The sequence below is a fragment of the Rattus norvegicus genome, chromosome 3 (assembly GCF_036323735.1).
Source record: "Rattus norvegicus strain BN/NHsdMcwi chromosome 3, GRCr8, whole genome shotgun sequence".
NCBI lineage: Eukaryota > Metazoa > Chordata > Mammalia > Rodentia > Muridae > Rattus > Rattus norvegicus.
In genome coordinates this window covers 41,652,734-41,667,390 of record NC_086021.1, presented here as the reverse complement: position 1 = coordinate 41,667,390, position 14,657 = coordinate 41,652,734, and the positions used below count along the sequence as shown (strand labels likewise).

General features: G+C 37.5%; 1 protein-coding gene across 7 annotated transcripts in view; it reads right to left on the bottom strand.

Annotated features, from left to right (window-relative positions):
- Positions 1 to 14,657, bottom strand: part of Rabgap1 (RAB GTPase activating protein 1) — a 118,012-nt gene that overhangs the window by 68,405 nt on the left and 34,950 nt on the right. For all 7 annotated transcript variants that reach the window (XM_039105274.2, NM_001107841.1, XM_039105276.2 and 4 more), the window contains 5 exons: positions 14,539 to 14,649; positions 14,148 to 14,214; positions 11,990 to 12,092; positions 10,047 to 10,216; positions 1,411 to 1,585 (listed from right to left, as the gene is read on the bottom strand). In XM_039105274.2, the coding sequence (XP_038961202.1) occupies positions 1,411 to 1,585; positions 10,047 to 10,216; positions 11,990 to 12,092; positions 14,148 to 14,214; positions 14,539 to 14,649 (626 nt within the window). The remainder of the gene's footprint in view (positions 1 to 1,410; positions 1,586 to 10,046; positions 10,217 to 11,989; positions 12,093 to 14,147; positions 14,215 to 14,538; positions 14,650 to 14,657) is intronic.

Genomic DNA, 14,657 nt, shown 5'->3' with positions numbered 1-14,657 from the left:
TTTATGAGAGCCAAATGCAGACGATGATAACAGTCTTCAACTCAGATTCAAAGCACACAAATTCAGATTCACATTATGACTGCCAATTTCTATTTGTGTAGCCTGGCAAATTTACTTATCTCTTATTCTACTTCTTTATATGAAAAAACAAGGACAATAATAATTTCTGTTTTCAGGCTTACTGTGAAGATTATGAGAATCATGCATTTTGCTACTACACAATAATTTAATCATTTCTAATTTAATCATTAGAAATTATAAATTAATAGTCCTAAAAACTGACCATAAGGTGATTAATCACAAGATAGTAGGATTTACATAAAAAAATAAAAATGAGAACTGAAAAAAGTCAGTGCTTATTCCCATCTTGAAAAAGTACATACAATCATGGGTATTTATCTTTTTAAACAAAGTTAATCATTTCTTGAATCTCTTTATTTTTGTTAATGTGAACGGGACCCCTGTTGAAGGAATCTTAGAAAGGACTGGAAGAGCTTGAAGGGGCTTGAGACCCCATATGAACAACAATGCCAACCAACCAGAGCTTCCAGGGACTAAGCCACTACCCAAAGACTATACATGGACTGACCCTGGGCTCCAACTGCATAGGTAGCAATGAATATCCTAGTAAGAGCACCAGTGGAAGGGGAAGCCCTTGGTCCTGCTAAGACTGAACCTCCAGTGAACGGGATTGTTGTGGGGAGGGCAGTAATGGGGGGAGGATGGGGAGGGGAACACCCATGTAGAAGGGGAGAGGGAGGGGTTGGGGGATGTTGGCCCGGAAACCAGGAAAGGAAATAACAATCGAAATGTAAATAAGAAATACCCAAGTTAATAAAGATGGAGGAAAAACAAACAAACAAAAAAATGAAACCCTTGTATTGTTATGACAATCACTATGAAATGTTCTCTTTTTTCCTATGCCAAAAACTTCCTTCTAGCTCCCAATTCTTTGTATTATCTTTAAATAGTGACCAACAGATTATAAAATCTAATTTTCCAAATCTAATTACGAGTATCTTAAAGAATGCCCAAATGTGGGTTGGTGAGATGGCTCACTGGGAAAGGTGCTTGCTATTAAGCCTGTTGACCTCAGGGTAATGCCCTCAACCCACAAAGTAAAAGGAAAGAGCAGGTTCCTACCAAGTTGTCCTGACCTTCTTTGGTACACTGTGGTGCAAATATAAAACATACACACAAAATAAATGCTGGGGTTGGGAGTGGGGTGGGAATAGAGAACAGATAATGCAACTATTTTCTAGCTTCTCCTGGTTGCTTGCCTGTGAGAGCCTCTAATAAGTGCTCACTGAGTTCCAACACCACATCCCACTGCCAGTCCCCCATAGAGATGAAGTTATAGCAGTATGCACAGACCTTCTTATATATACAAACCAACCTCTCTACACTTACCCTCTTCTTCATCGTCTTCTGGAGGAGAGGGGATCATGGAGCTCTGGGATCCAGACTGTGGCAGGCGAACTGAAGGACTGGCTGTAGTTTTCCTCCTCTCTCTCTCTGACTCACTTTCCAAACACACAACTTCATATAAAGTGTCAGCATTATTCTTCTTCTCCTTCTGCTTTATCTTGAGGACAAAAAAGAATGTATTATGTAGAATGTATTATGTATTGTTTTAATTATCACTTTTAGTTTTGTATTGGATGCAAGAATAAATGGCGTTTTCTTGAATTCCAGTTAAATATAACCTTTATCAAGTAGAAAAGTAAAGTTAAGGCCCTGGCATGGTGGTAGACAGTTTTAATCCCAGCATATGGGAACAGGAAGCAGGCTGTTCCCTGCTTTGAACTCTGTGAGTTCAAATCCAGCCAGTCTACATAGAGGTCTTGTCTCTAAAACCAGGAAAACACAAACAAAAAACCCAACCTTTTAAGAAAACATTTTAACTGAGATTGCCGTATTATAATTTTATCTGTCATTAAAATAAATCATCAGATATTTAATCACCAATATTTAGTCAATGTGAAAGTCAAATGTCCTGTGTTTTTCCAATAAATTTAAGGTGTCTTCAGTTTCCTACTTAAAACCACATATCAAAATCATCACTACATTCTAAAAGGTTAGTACTAAGAAAATCCTTTCCTTCTTTTGCTTAGTGCCAACAGTATGCAGAAGATTTCCTTAACCCCAAAGCTGGGTAGGAGGACAGTATGTGGAGATGAACAGCAGGAAAGACATCAATAAATTCCCAACAACTTTTGCCAAGTAACCTCAGCCTACACTCTGGCTTTTACTTTTAGGCAAGCACCACAAACAGTCTATATGGGCTTGATTAAAAAAAATCAGAGACATATACAATTCTGTCAGCATAATACATATTTTGAGCACCTTACTATCCCTATTACTATCAGTTGGAGAAGAGAAAATGAACTGTGAATGAGGAGGACAGGTAGAGGTACCCTGCAAGAAGCATGAGAAAGGGTGCTGACAGCACAGAAAGGCACACAGCCTAGCAGACGGGTGGGGGACAAGGACATCTACAGGTACAGGAACACTGGAGCAGACCACCCTGACCTCTACTTGGCTTTCCATTAGAAGCCTTACTTCACTCTTAGGAATAAGGCTGAGATGACAGCAATATGGTCTTTCCCATCATCCTGAAGTCTTAGCCTAAAGGTCAGGAGTCCCTGTTGCATTGCCAGTAGAGGCCAAGCACGACCACAGAGTAAGCACAACACACCTTGCCAAGCCAGATCGCAGAATATCTGATTAGTTTAACAACTGCTTCTAGGGTTGCTTAGTTTTCTAGACAAATATATTTGTCTCTAACACAGCTGCTTATTATTAGTAAAGGGCTCTGGCTCTGTGCAGTTACAAAGTGGCCTACAGGTCTAGGAGATATGCAACTCCCCTACCTCCCCATGATACTATTTCTCTATGTAGCCTTGGTTGTCCTGGAACTTACTTTGTAGACCAGGCTGGCCTTAGACTCAAGAGATCTTCCTGCCTCTGCCTCCTGAGTGCTGGGATGAGAGAGAGAGAGAGAGAGAGAGAGAGAGAGAGAGAGAGAGAGAGAGAGAGAGAGAGACACAGACTGAGACTCTGACTGGACTGTCTGTCCATCCCCCTAGTGGTAATGTTTATCTGAAAAACAAATATTACTAGGAAAGCCCATAAACACAGAACTATCTGCTGAATGAAAGGTGACCTACCTGATACAAGGACATAAAGTCTTTGACACCAATGCTTTACTAAATGGACCAAGAAGTAAACTGAATAAAGGGTGCATCACAAACCACTGAACAGTGTAATAGTTAATGAATTTCACATGAACAACTAGATGGCCCATAGGAGAGAAAGTCAGACCCACATTTTACTGTTGTACAGAGGATCACTACACTAATAAATCAGAGATCTAGAAACATCATGACAGTAATAGGAAAGTGTGAAAAGTATTTTAAACTTTCCAATTTTTATGCCAAATTCAGAAGCTTTAAAAGGAAAACTTGATAAATTCAAATATATAAAAAGAAACTATATGGTAAACTCTAGAAGACTCACTAAAACTAAAGACTAGTAAAAGTGGGGGAAATACCATATCTAAAGCGGTTGACCTAATAAATACATAAATAACCTATAATCCCCAGTACGTAGAAGGCAGAGTTTACCCTGGTTTGAGATGGTATCTAAACACATGCTCACACGCATGTGAGCACACATGCACACACACACAAATAAAGAGGAAAAAAATAACTAAATGATGTTAATAGGAAATACACAAAAAAGGGAAAGTTACCATTAGACATGAGAAATGTTTGCCATCGTTTAATAGAAGATAAAACTTGCCATAGTCACCACTGTACCACCGAGATTCTTAAGTGCCTTCTCCTGAAACAGGCCATCTAACCTTAGACTCAGCCAATCTTTAAGGTGACAATGGCAATGAAAGAGAATGTGGAGAATGGAACAAAATCTCACACATCAGTGACTCCACTAAAAGAAAACATTATAAGATGTACTTTTTTCTTTCTTAAAAAAATTGTTTTATAAACTTGTGTGTACACGTGTGTGTGTATGTGTGTGTGTTACATATGTATAGTATATGAATGTGTCATGTCTGAGGTATATGTATGTGTGTGGTGTGTGTGGTATATGATATGTTATGCCTGTGGTATATGTGTGTTATATGCATGTGTCATGTTTGACATGCATGAACATGTGTTGTATTGTGGTATACATGTGAAGTATATGAAAGTGGTGTGTGTGTGGTGTATGTGTTTGTATATGTGAGAGAGAGAGAGAGCGAGAGAGAGCGAGAGAGCGAGAGAGCGAGAGCGAGAGAGAGAGAGAGAGGTCGGTCATTCAGAACAGGACTTGTCATTCTGCTCTATCACTCTTCACCATATTTCATTGAAAATGGCTTTCTCACTGAACCTGAATCTCACCATTTCGGCCAGGTTTGCTTCATACTCTCAAACATGGGGTTACAGGCGTGTGGGAGTCATGACCACCATTTTACCTGAGTGCTAGGAATTCAAACTGAGATATTCATGCTTGTTCAGCAGGTACTCTTAGCCACTGAGCCATCTTCCCAATCCCCAAATTTGGCAGATATAATAGGAACAAGCAGATCAGGTTATCAGTTATGGCTATATTAATTACTTATCTCTATGACGTTTTCTGCCGATTCTAACTTCATTTGCAAAGTAACAATTATGTACAAGATTAACTCTATAGTTTATCTGGCAATAAAGAAATTGTTATTATGTTTAAGTGCAGATCTTGAAGTCAGAAGACAGTTTTGAGAAGTCAGTTTTTTCCTACTATCTAGTGGCTTCTGCCACACTGCTAGCTTCTGGACTATTCTCCTGTCCCTCTCCCCTCTAGCTTTAGTTGTGGGATTACAGATGTTCAATGACATTGGGATTTTTTTTTTACATGGTATCCAGTCATCAAATATAGGTCTTCAGGTTTGTTTGTGCAGGAAGGCTTTGTACCTGCTGGAACATCTTGCTAGACCCCTAATTCTGGTACATACAAAGGTCAGAAGAGGGTATTGGATCATCCAGAACTGAAGTTACAGTTAGCAGAGAATCATCGAATTGATGCTGGGACCCAACCCAGGTATATTCTATAAAAGTAGACAGAGCTTTTAAACCCTGAATAATTTCTTCAGCTCCCCCCTCCCTAAAATTACATATATTTATATTTATTTATTTTTAAATAGACAAAACTAGCATTCTGTGGAAGAATCCTGGCCCACACTCAGAAGGCTGAAGAAGACTGTGTTCAGAACCATTCTGTAAACTGTGTCGTTTTACATTTCAGGGCAACAGTTTCCTCTTCCATGCGAATGGTACATACGCTTACTAGATGGCTGTCAAAGGTACACACTACATACAGTAGCCAGTAAAGCTCTAACAGGAATATGAAGTTATAAAAGGTAAGATTAATATTATTTACAAGTATTTAATACAATAAAACATGTTTAAAGTTATCTTTATAGTTCACATAAAATTAACAGTTTGGTATGAGGGTTGCAAGACAGAAAAATGTCCCAATTCTTTACCATCTACCAACATTTCCCCACTCCTAATTTTGCCTGACAACCCCACACCACATCAGATAGACTTATTCAAAAAGGATAAAATTACAAAGTATTAAGAACTTCCTGTTACCCTATCAGCTTTCTCACAACTGCTTTTTCACAAAGAAAATGTTGGAAATTCAGCTTCTCTTTAGAACTTTCAGAGAGGAGCATAGAATAATCCATTAAACTATTTTATAGGTATAATTCTGGCCAATTTATCCTAACAATTCGTCATTATAGCTTAAAAAAAGTTAAGCTAACAGCACTAGAATAACATAAAATATATATTTTAATCTCTTCATAGAGTTAAAAAATTCCATGAAGACATAGTCTATATCCAACCAAAAGAATAATATTCCTGGAAACTTAGTCTTTTAAAACAAACATCTGCAATTTTCAATGTTTTGCCTACATGTATATATGTAATACAACATGCATGCCTAGTGTCCACAGAAGCCAGAACTGAGTTATGGATTGTTATGTGGCTGTAGCTTCCATGCGGGTGCTGGGGAGTGGACACGGGTCCTCTGCAAGAACAAGTGGGGGTTGGGGATTTAGCTCAGTGGTAGAGCACTTGCCTAGCAAGCACAAAGCCCTGGGTTCGGTCCCCAGCTCCGGGAAAAAAAAAAAGAAGAACAAGTGTTCTTAAGCACAGAGCCATCTTTCCATCCCAGCTGGTCATGCAGTTCTTAACTTCAGTACAACAGAAAAATCCCAAGGAAAAGAAAATGCAGAATCAGGAGAGTTACTTTATGTCCACTAACGTAAGACTGATAAACCAGAACTTTAAAGAAACTTAAAACAAACATAAATTCATGCAAAAAAACAAACAAACAAACAAACCCATAATGCAATTAATTTTTATTTATTGCCTCTTACTCCAGACACTTTTTTCAATCCATGTGTACAAAGTGACTGAGATTCCAGAGGAGGGAGCTGGACCCCCTGTAACTGGACTTGCAGATAGTTAGACATCACCATGTGAGTACTAGGAATTGAACTCAGATCCTCTGGAAGTGTACACAGTACTCTTAAGTACTGAGACATTTCTCTAGAGTCACTGTAGACCTTTTAGGAACTATTCCCCCTTACTCCCTAAATGTGCAATAATGCTTGGGAGCTGGTTTGACTCCCTGGGTGCTGTTCTCCCATCTAAACATGTGTTGGTAGTGTGGCACAGACTGCATCTCACAACACTCAGGTAACTCAGGCAGATAGGATTGTGGGTTTGAGGCTGACCTCAATGGAATAAGGCTTTCCAAATGGGTAAATAATTAAGTGTTAAACAATGTTATCATTTTACAACAGAGTTTTCTGGTTTAGTCACATTCCAAGAGGTTCATACTACATCTCAACCAAAATGCAGTGAATCTCCAATCCAAACTTGACAGGACTTTCCATAATTGTCACAGTAATAGTATGAGGTAGACTCTATTATTGTTGCCAACTTAGAATTCAGTAAAAAGAGACAAAGTTGAAGAAAGGTGTTCAAGTCATAAAGCTAGCCACTGGTTAAACCTAGATGGCTGATCTTATGCTAATCTCTTATTCCTATGGAAACAGACAATGCTGGAAAGAAACGCAGTTCCAACTCTGTTTGATTTTGTCTAAATATACTCATCAGAACTAATTTGGATATTGTAGTGGTTTGAATATGCTTGGCCCAGCTAATGGCACCATTTAGAAGTATGGCCTTGTTGGAGTAGTGTGGCTTGTTGGAAGAAGTGGGTCACTGTGGGGGTGGTATTTGAGACTCTCCTCCTAGCTGCCTGAGGATGCCAGTCTTCTCCTGTTTGTCTTCATAACAAGATGTTGAACTCTTAGCTCCTCTTGTGCCAGGCCTGCCTTAAAGCTGCCATGCTCCTGTCTTAATAATAATGGACTGAAACTCTGAATCTTTAAGCCAGCCCCAATTAAATGTTGTCCTTTATAAGAACTGTCTTGGTCATGGTGTCTATTCACAGCAGTAAAACCCAAACTAAGACAGATATAATAGATTCAACATTTATATGCATAGCACATTGTACTCTGAAGTAAACACACATAATATTTTAATTTGAATTTTGTATACTAGAAAGTCAAAGTTACAAGTATTTAAACTCAATTCATCAAATACTGAAATGAATAAAAATAATTACTGATATTGGGATCAAACAAGTAAGACTTATCTTAAGTACTGTCATTTTGTTTTCAGACTCCATTTTGATCATATGGTGAAATTAAGTTCAAGTTTCCAAGCTCTAGGAGAGCTTTCCAGATGGCTAGCCCCTCCTCATCCTTTTTTTGTTCCCCAAACATAATGACTGTTTCTAACAACGAAAGGACAAAGATTCTGATTGATAAAAGCTGTGATTTGGCAGAGACACTTGTAGGTTTTGAGCTTAAAACACACTGCTACTACATTCTGGATCAGGGTCAGAGTTCCGCTCCCAGGTCTGTTTTGTGGCCCTGATAGATCAGTAAGGGACTGAGTTCCATACACATCTGTCATCTGCTTAAATACTTACCAGGATGAATGCTCAAAAATACAGTGAGCGTCTATGTTTGTGTAAGTTTTGCTGCCTAGCTGGACTCTTGTGACTACCTGGGTTGTTTTGGACCCCAACACTGAGAACTACTATGTTCTAAGTCCTTAGGATAAATCAGTGAATACTGCTTTAGTAGAGATTATAAAATGGCCAAGAAACACAAAATATATTACATGATATATACTATAGCATAAAAAATGACTGCTGGTTATATACATGTCATATTACAAATACACACACATGCTCACACTCACTTGCTTGCTCACTGTACTAAATGGGGGGGGGGGGGGGAGAAGGATGCAGAGGTGAGCATTACCCAGTATAATCCAGAGGAAAGCATTTCAGGAAGGAGTAGTTGACAAGAAACAGCTGAAGACTGAGTCCTCGAGAACATGCCTAGAGAAGACTGTGCCAGGAAAAGGAAGAGAAAGACATATTTGCAGAACCTAGGAAGCAGCACGTCAGCTACAATCTGATTAATAGTAGGATAATAATTGATAAGGATTATGGATTTAAAAAAAAGAATAGGTGTTTGGAGTAGAAAAAAAAATGATCTGACCTAAAGCAGGAATGTTTAGAATAAATCATAGGGGACAAAGACAGAAACAGAGAGATGACTAAAAAGGTTATCAGCATGATATACGTGAGAAATGATGACAATGAATTGAGGTGCAGAGAAGTGGTCAGACTTAGGGTACGCCTTGAGAGTGAACAGGGTATCCTCAAACAATAGATACGGGGGGCAGAAGGAATAAGAGTAAAATTCTTGCCCTAAGAAACTATTTGATAATAGCCATGAACTGCAAGACTAAAGGTAGGCAGGTAAGTATAACCTTTGAGGGTGGGGTAGGTCTGAGATGGCCTAGAAATGAAGAGAGGAATGGATATTTAATGAGAAAGAAGAGATCACGTATGTCAAATGCTGCAGAAAGGTAAAAAGAGATGAGAACTCAAATTAGCAATTTAGGTCAACTAGGACCAAGACTTTTTCCCAGGACTGTGGCTACACAGAAAAGTAGAGTAGAGGTGGGGCTGATGCTGAGGGTCAGTGGAAGAGTAATTGTTCAACAAGAATAAAGGAGGGTAAAGGAAGAAAAGGAAAAGAAATAAGGGAGAAACAATGGAGGAGGAGGGGGAGAGGTACAAGGAGATAATAGCAATAGCAGAAGTAGCCACAAAGAGATTAAAAAAATAAGAACTAAAGTATGGTGGGAAAATTGAGAGCCAAGTAAGGCTAAAGAACACACCATATTTCAACTACTGCCATTGCAGAAAAGACAGAGCAATTGACTCCTGTAAAAGTTAACTGGCATCTAAGAAAAAAAAGAAAACAAGAACACAACACAATGTAAATGGTCACACATAATTTATCTGAAATTACAACACAGACAAATTAAGAAGATGTTACTCATTGTTCCTTAAGGATCATTCAGTGAGTTTTGAAGGAGCTATTGTATGTTACGCTCAATTGTGTCAAAGAAAATCTGCTCAAAAAATAACAATAACAAAAATTTTAGAAGAAAACAAATCCCACTAAACAAAAGAAAAGCACAACAAAGAATTAGTTGGAAATTCCAGAAATGAAAAAATACAAGTATAAAATTAAAAAACCAAAAATCAAAAACCCCTTCAATAGCCTGAAGTAAAAAGAACCCTACATTCAGTGTAAAACACCATATTGAATGAAATGAAAAAGATGTTTGTATGAAGACATATAAGGACATACTTTTCTCATATCCACAACTTGAGGAATGCTAAATATTCTTCAGAATCAGGTCAATGAGGATATAAGGAACCCTGCAGCTTCAGGAAAGGTGAAGATTATACAATGTGAACAAAAGCTAAGAACTGATTTCCCTTCTTGGTACACTAAAAAGGCATATGGCTGTTTGGAAGCTCTAACAATAAGTCCTCAGCCAGCCTCAGGTGTGGTCCTCCTTCCTTATCCTCTAGGCACCCTGGTCACGTACCTGCTTCAGTTTCAGAAAGAAGTTCTCAGTAGTGCTCCGTTTGCTGAAGGGCCAGAATAACCTTTCATTAGGTGAGCATACTCGAACTTTTGTCTCTAGAAGAAATCGAACAGGTTCCTGTACTTCTGTTATCACCAAATCCACAGCTGTTGTCATGAACAGCACTTTATCTAGAGAGGGAGAAACGAGACAAAACATATGTAATCACTTAAGTAATTGTTCTTATTATAAGTATTCAAGATATCTTAAGATGAACAATAAAAATACTGTCAGTAAACCAGACAAGTAACTGAAATCATTTTCCACTAAGAACTCTGAGCCTAGGTAGTATCCCAGAAGTAGGATTAGAAGTAGTAGTACAGTAGTAGAAAATGTATAGCCAGAGTATCTGCAAAAGTGCTGTAAGTCTCTTAGTCACCTTTACAAATACTGTAAATTCTCAAGTCCTAAATGTGGCTAATAATAACTTTTGAAAAAAACAGTTTGCCACTACTATAGTCCAGCCTGACCTAGACTCACAGAGATCTGCCTGCTTCAGCCTCCAGAGTGCACTACCACACCCAGCAAGGCATTCCATTCTTTAGAGCTGCTTATATCCTTTATCCATTTATAAATAACATAATGACTAAAAAACAACATTCAGGAATGTTACATATAGCATCATATTTTCATTTGTTTTGTTCCTTTCTTTCTTTTCTAATTTTTTAAGACAAGGTTATTTTCTGAGCTCTGGCTGTTTTGGAACTCACTTTGTAGACCAGGCTGGCCCTTAACTTATGAAATCTACTTGCCTCTACCTCCTAAGTGTTGGGATTAAAAGTGTGTACTACCATGCTTGGATGAGAAAAGTTGTTTATGCAGTATTCAGTAGGCTGACTTAGAAAACTATTCCTGCAGAAACTATCTCTGAAGCAACCTAAGAAACAGCTATAGATTCTCTTTGTGGGAATGAACTATGACAGATGACTTTTCTCTATATATAATCCTTTGAATTTTTAACCATATATACAGGGTTTATTTCTATAAAACTAAATTTAGAAGTCTGCTTATAAGAAATCAGAGATGCGGGGTTGGGGATTTAGCTCAGTGGTAGAGCGCTTGCCTAGGAAGCGCAAGGCTCTGGGTTCGGTCCCCAGCTCCAAAAAAAGAACAAAAAAAAAAAAAAAAAAAAAAAAAAAAGAAATCAGAGATGCCATCAGTGAGGGCTCAGGAGGAAAAGGCTCATGACCTGAGTTCAATTCCCAGATCAATACTTGAAGAGGACCAACTCTCACTGACCTCCACATGCACCCTGGCTAACACTCCCCTCCCCAACACGTAAACATACATGCATACATACATATACACACATCCACACACATACATAAATATGATGAAAAAAGGGAAGGGAAAAAGGAAGAGAGGAGAAGAAAAGAAAAATGAGCAAAAATTTTACGATTTTTAGGTTAAATTTAGTAAGAACCTCAAGAATTATTTAAATTGTTTCATCAAGATTTCCTAATTAAAAAAATGTGTATGTCAAAAATGTCAAAGGCCAGTCCAGGTGTGGTGGTTGAACACACATTAATCTTGGTGCTTGAAAGGCAAGAGATCTCTGCAAATTTGAGGTAAGTTTGGACTACCCTAGTAAGTTCCAGGACAGTCAGGGCTACACAGAGACCATGTCTCAAAACCCAAAATCCTAAACTAAAACAAAACAGTATGATCTCAGTGGCAGTTCAGTGTTTAAGAGGACTTGATACTCGTTTGGAGGACCTAAGTTTAATTCCCAGCACCCACAATGCAGCATAATTATCTGTAATTGCAGTTTCAAGAGATTTGACCCTCTCTTCTCACCTCTGTTGGCACCAGGCATGAAGGTGTTGTACAGACATACATGTAACCAAAACATCCATACATTAAAATAAGAATAAATAAGTCCTAAAAAAAAAATTCTGCACTACCTTTAGGAGTTTCTTCATTCACAACTTGAAAATGTGGGGACTTCGGATTCCAGCTTCCAGTAATAACATATGACTTTCCATCTGAACTTTTGCCCATAGACTCCTAAAAGAAAGAGTAAACACAGACCTTAATGCCAAGTCAAATAACCCTCATCTTGAGGCTTTTAAAAACTAGGAGTTCAAATACATAACTTTAATAAGGATTGAACTGGTTTTTTAGAGTTTATAGTATATTTATATATGTGTGTGTGTCACGGAATTTTCTGAACGCATACAGGAATCTGAAGTGCAGCAAAGACTTTACGTTTCAAGTTACCCACAACAACTGCTGTGGTCTCTTCCAAACTGCACACTGTTGGAGAGTTCTATGCTAAGAAAGAAGGGGATGACAATGTCTCAAAATCAATGAAGACAGAGTGATTTGAAACTGATTTGACATGTACCAGAAAAAGCAGTGGTTTCAACCAAGTTCTATTAATTGAAGACCACCTGAAAATAACTAAATAGAGTGGTCCATGTGAAAAGTATATCTGACCATGTTATATCCCAAATTAATCAACTGCTTCCTGTAATTACTTCAACTTTGAGGGTGTTTCTGAAGTACCAGTGTACTGACATTAATGGTATCTGTTCTGATTCAAGGGACAAATTATGCTGCAAAAGCATAAAACCAGACTACTGCCATTTGCCTCTGCAACCATCAACTTAAAACTTCTTCAGGATGCCAGCACACTCCTTCCAGAGGAGAGAACACAATGAGTTCTTTGCCTTCCTTCAAGTTCATCACTGCAGATACAGTAATTACTCACACTTGCAATTGCTTGGCCTTCTCTGGGATGAAACAGCAAACCATTAATGAAATCTGAATGGCCCTCTAAAACCTTATATTCATTTTTATCTTGATGATCTGAAATAAATAAACCTAATTTTCATATTAGCAACTGGAGTACAAAATTTGATTAGTGGAGGACATGATTCAAGACTAGTTTCTGGACTCCTATGCTATTAATAATGACTCTAACTATTAATATTTTATGCTATCAATAATTTATGGTGTTTAGCATTCAATTCTATGTCTTTTCTTCCTGACATGTACAATGTCAACAGCCAAATAAACACGGCCACTATAGTCAATTAGATTTATGGATTATCCACTATCAAAGGCATCATTTATTACTACAGGCACCATCCATAGTGTAGACAGCTTTTCATGTGGCATCTTGTTTCATATTTTATATTGAAACTCAAGAGAAGAAAACAGCCTTCTACTCAACAGTGCTATGGAACAGAGAAGGCATTGATGTATGTAGCCTTGAGTAAAGCTGCTCAAGTATCAGAGATCTGTTTAAAGGCAGAGAGAGATGCATGTGAATGATTATAGCTAAGATTAACACATCAATTATTTGCATAACTGTTCTTAAAGTTATGTATAAGATAAATACATATAAATCATTGGTGAAATTTATAATTTTTAGTTTTGCAAATAATGATTTTCATATAGTAGCAATAATAATACCTCCTACTACTTGCATTTTTTTATTTCATTTTTTTAAATTTGATTTTTTTCTTTTAAAATAAGGTCTTATACTATGTGATTGCCTCTACCTCCCAAGGGATATTACAGGCATATGCTACAATTACTCCTACTTGGGTTTTTTTGTTGTTGTTGTTGTTTTAATTTTTGAGACAGGGCTTCTCTGTGTAGCCCTCGCTGTCCTGGAACTCACTCTGTAGTCCAGGTTGGCCTCAAACTCAGAGCTGCCTGTCTCTGTCTTCCAAGTGCTTGGATTAAATGCATGTGCCACTGTGCCTGGTTCCTACATGTAAAATAAAGGATGTGACAGTTTGATTCTTACATCAATCCTAACTAATAAAAAATATTATTCCCACTACACAGGTCAAGACATGAAGGCTGACCTACATATTCAAGATTAGACTTGTAAATCCCATGTCAGGAATAAAAAAATTCCCTCATCTTTGTGCACTGCTTTATAGCTTACATGAACACTTTTATATAAGTGTTTATATATATAAAACATGTTTTGAGTCTAATGTGATAAAGTAAAATAATATACTAATAGAGTAGAAATAGATTATAGACTTTAATAAAAACCAATCACAACCAAAAGAACACATAACAACAACAAAAAAATCTCACCAAATCCAACAAGTGCATATCACTATTTCGGACATCTTTTCCTGGGCTAAGGAGAAGACCGAAGCACCTGTTTAAAAGAAAAAGAAAAAGACTGATGTAAATTTTTGATAAAACTAATAACATAACTTAAAATAAAACCAATATTGTCATCATAATTATCTTTACCTGAGCTAAGCCAATTTTGTCTTTTATTATCACACACTAGAGATCAGCAGTATTAAAGATTTATGAGAGTGATTTCAAGAGTAAGAAACACTATGATAAGTACAAAAGAATAACCAAGAGGTCGATATACTTTACAGGTAAAATTTTAATAAAGTGTATGACTATTCTACTAGACAGATAAGAAAACAGAACTCCTATTTAAAGTAAACATAAAGGACATGTTTACCTTTCAATGGCAAGTTCTTTGTTAGCTGTTTGCTGCACACAGATGACAATCTTCTTATCGATACCCTGGCGCAGTTTAAAGCACTGTCTGTCCTTGTCTTTGGGAACAGCACTGTAAGA